General features: G+C 34.3%; 1 protein-coding gene across 1 annotated transcript in view; it reads right to left on the reverse strand.

The window, feature by feature from the left end:
• Positions 1-2367: 2367 nt before the first annotated feature.
• The window catches only part of LOC107565821 (deleted in autism protein 1 homolog), a 48236-nt gene continuing 46193 nt past the window's right edge, over positions 2368-4410 (reverse strand). The window contains exon 4 of the mRNA XM_016251100.1: positions 2368-3347. Coding sequence (XP_016106586.1) covers positions 3007-3347 — 341 coding nt within the window. The 3' untranslated portion in view covers positions 2368-3006. The remainder of the gene's footprint in view (positions 3348-4410) is intronic.

Consider the following 4410-nt stretch of genomic DNA (forward strand, 5'->3'; position numbering starts at 1 on the left):
ATAAAAAAATAATAACAATAATAATGTTTATTGATGAGTGCTGAAAGTTCAGTTTTGCATCACAGGAATAAACTACATTTTAAAATATTACAATATTTTTACAATTTTAAATGAATATGTTCTATTTTAATATATTTCACAATATTATTCTTACTGACCCCAAACGTTTGAATGGTAATGTACTGTATGTCTTAACAGTGTGTTTGTTTTGATATCTTGTATATTTTAATGTGGATATTATTTATAAGCCATAACAATTTCATAGGATAAGTAGTATGCTGTTATGTGGTTTGAAAAAAAAAGGTCCCGTTTAAAATCACAAATATTGCTTCTAAATAAAAGGTTTCTAATAAAAACATGTCTGACACTGGTGCTCATGTGCTTTTTACACTTTCCAAAACCCTTTAAGAAGCCTGAAACTTTTTGCTTGTTTGGCGTTTGGCTCGATTTAGCCTAGAGTGTATGAAACGAGTGAATAATATGAATGGTTTCGGACTGTCTGGGATATTGGATGTCTTTTTTTTACCCTCAATTTTTCCCTCTCCACTAGATTTCGAGAACTGTCAGAGCGGCGCTGACTCTGTATTCTCTAATCCTTGCCATGGGTTTTGCAACCAGAGGAAGAAATCTATATTTAGATGCCATGGGTGAATGTGTTTAACTTTAGCCCAGAGTCACTCCATTCATCACAGGAACAAGCTCAAAGACCTCGACTCCAGCTTCAGGCTCTGATATTAATGACTTCTGTGGTCAACCAAACGGCAAACACTTTATATTTATTTACAGTATATTGGCTTACAAAAATAATGTTTCGCCTGACAATTCTTGATTATCCTGAAGCAATTCCCATTCTGTTAAAGCTGAAGGAAAAAAGGGTCATGTTCTGTTCAGTTTAAACTTCTCACACTTCTCTCTCCTGCTCAGGATGTGTGTTGGCTTCATTCCAGATGAAACCATATGGAGGTCTTCAGACACACACACCTGAAGATATTTTATTACCTCAGGAATCAAAATGATGCAGCCTTAAATTGAATAATTGCCATTATCAAACCTCATAATGGATTCAATGCTGCTGATTCAATAAAGAAAATAAATCAGAGCAGGTAAGTATAGACACACTTTAATATAATTTTATATTCGTATCCAGTCGAAAATACAACTTTTGAATGAAAGGCACAGTACGACCAGCCTTTTCCTCAGTCTCAAAACAAACACATACAGAAAGCAGACTTTTCTTACAGAAAATGCACAAATAAATCATATTTTAACAAACTTTGGAATGCCTACAAAGCAATATGAAATGTGATTTTTTTTTTTTTTTTCATTAAGCTCAATCATCTCTCAATATTGCTTATTCCAAACATGAAAAATGGCACACAGGTAACATTATTAGGGGGGAAAGAACCCTAAAAATATGAACCCAAAGAACATTAAAATATGTAGCCAAAATTGACAAAACATTAAAGGGTCTATGAGGAAAAACTATGATCTGACAATGTAGTGCAACTTGTCTCTGTAAACACAACGCAAGTGCAAGTGAAGGTATGTCATGGTTGCCGGCATACGAGAATTTAAACTGCATTGGTCCAAAAAGAAGAAGGTAAAAAAACAACAACAACACTAACAAATGTTTATGAAGACAGGATCATGAAAAATAAGAGCTTTATTGTGGTTACCCTTTTGAGCAATCTTGGTCAAAGCATTGCTAAAAGAATTAAATAAACCACACGATGGTGACTATATTCTTTGGTATTTTTATTTTTGCATACTTAGTTGTTTCAAATCCATTTTGTTCTCCTTTTTGTATTTTCAATTCAGGTTTGTTTTTTAAATCAAGTCATCCAACTTTTACAAGAAGCAACAACGTCTCACCAAAAAGGTTCATTGTAAGAGGAAAGACTTGATCAAATTTCCCTGCCATAAGTGGCATAATCTGACCATTCACACTTTCAAATTCAGTTAAGACTTGACTTCCCGTAGCAAAGAAACCAGATGGTTAATCGAATATAGGGACTAAAATAAAACACAAATGGATGAATCTCAAAGCCTGTCAAGAACATGTCCAAGTAATATTTCACCCCAAAATCTCATTTTGCTTAAAGAAACTGATTTAAATTTATATTTTAAAAATATATTTAATTAGATTGCTATATTTTACAGCATTTTTACTGTCTTTTGTTTTACAACAACAAAAAAGAAAAACGACAAAAACAAAAACAACTAATAAAACGGAAGAAGAAAAAAAACAGAACACAAAACAAGCAAACAAACAAACAAAAAGCTTAAACATCTTGGCATTATTATGATAATCAGCAAAAACGAAACAAACAAAAAAACAATGAAAATATTGTCCTAAAATATAACTATATCTTGGCTAACAGAGGAATGTATTTGATTCAAAATATTAGATTTTTTATTTTTTATTTTGGATTAAAACATGACCTGGACATGTTTTTTGTTAAGATTCACCCAAATATAAACAAAGCTCCCTGTATCACTTCAGGTATAACCCCTGCTCACAGTGCACCTACAGCACTCAATTTATAAATTAATTAGAAACCATATTACAGGATCTTGATCAGAACCTATATTGGCAGCAAGGGTTCACTGAAGCATCAGATATTACAATCATCTCACAATCACAATCACACACACACGCACACACATAAACACACACACACACACACACACACAAACACACAATCTCACACACACACACACACACACAAAATCACACACACACACACCAGTGTGATCATAGCAGTTTGAGCCTCTAGTCTGCTGATTTTCACACGACCCTTTAATCCATGTTCATGTGCAAACTTCTTTAATTAGTCCCCGGACAGGACTGGAGCCAATGTTGGCATGATTGATAGCGGCAACGAAATAGCGACTACCTTGAAGGTGAATGAATGTGTTCCAGAATCTGGTAGCACATTTGTAAAAGTAATTCAGTGGTCTTTTCTTGAGGAGGATGGGGGCACAGAATGTCCCTTGTTCTTGACACTACCTGTTAGTATTGCTCAGCTGTGTGAGTTCTGTCAGGTACTCCTGCAGTTCTTTAGCTGCCTGGAAGCGACCGTACTGTTTCTGAGGCCTGGTGCATTCGTCCAGCAGAGCCGTGAGGCGGCCGTCTTTGACCAAGTCGGCAGGGGGGTCGTGGAGGAGACCGCCCGTGGTGCCGCGCCAGGTGGCGAATCTAGAGAGCAGGTTCTGACAGATAGCATAGTAGTTGTGGTCCACGGTGACTCGAGAGCAGAGGATGTCCTTGGAGAAGGAGAGACAGGCCTCTTTGTCGCATTCCTCGTAGCGGCTCTCGTACCACACGTCATAGTTCTCTGGTTTATCTGAGAAAAACAAAAACAAAAACAAAAAAACAGTTAAACGGTTTATAATATCTGCCAAAATAATACATGAGAATAAACCTCAAACTCAACATGAAAAAGCATTTGCAGCCCATGTTTCTGGGTTTCTGGAACTGAATATTGAAGACTGAAGTTTGGGCCCTATGATTTCAAATTACAGTATAACACTGTATAACTATATAACAGTCACTGAATTTCATTTATTATTTAGACTACTAAATCAAGTGTTTGTGATTATTAAAAGACTATTTAAATATTAAGTCTGCTTTTTGTGTGATTGAGCAGCGCAGTTTTGTCTACTACACAAACTCAAGCACACGTGATGCCGTCTCACTGTATGAGGACATGAACATGAACTTCATCTCCAGAGCTGCTCTGAGGGTTCACTTCACCAGCATTTAACCTTTTCATTTGATAAAAAAAACACTGTCATGTCATATAGAGTAGGCATAGAAACTCAAAGATCTTCGTGACAAAACATGGTTAAAATAAAAGTTAGGTTTGACTTCAAGAAGCTGCGACAGAAATATATTACTGCTGCACAGTAGGCTGTTCTTAAAAATATAAGTTTAAATAATTTTGTTTTTATTACTTTAAGGAATATCACAATTTACCAACCTCAGCATTTTATTTACCTAAAAAAAAAAAATTCATATTTTCATGTGGTTACATTTTTTTTACATTGTTAATGTTTTATGCCTTTATTTGATTACCACCGTATTTGATAATAAATTTGTATTAAATGCAGAAAAATAAAAACAGGCAAAAATAAATAAATAAATAATAATAAAATAAATAAATGATTAAATAATAAAGAAATTTTTTTTATGGCGCCTATTGTCAATGATAATAATTTAATGAATTCAACTGATTAGACTTGCTTTTTTATTTAATTAAAATTTAAAATTTGACTATTAACAATTAAAGATTTATTAAAAAAGAAAAACTGAAATATCACATGGTCCTAAGTATTCAGACCCTTTGCTGTGACACTCATATATTTAACTCAGGTGCTGTCCATTTCTTCTGATCATCCTAGAGATGG

Source organism: Sinocyclocheilus grahami, unplaced genomic scaffold (assembly GCF_001515645.1).
Source record: "Sinocyclocheilus grahami isolate Dianchi unplaced genomic scaffold, SAMN03320097.WGS_v1.1 scaffold1029.1, whole genome shotgun sequence".
NCBI classification, from domain to species: domain Eukaryota; kingdom Metazoa; phylum Chordata; class Actinopteri; order Cypriniformes; family Cyprinidae; genus Sinocyclocheilus; species Sinocyclocheilus grahami.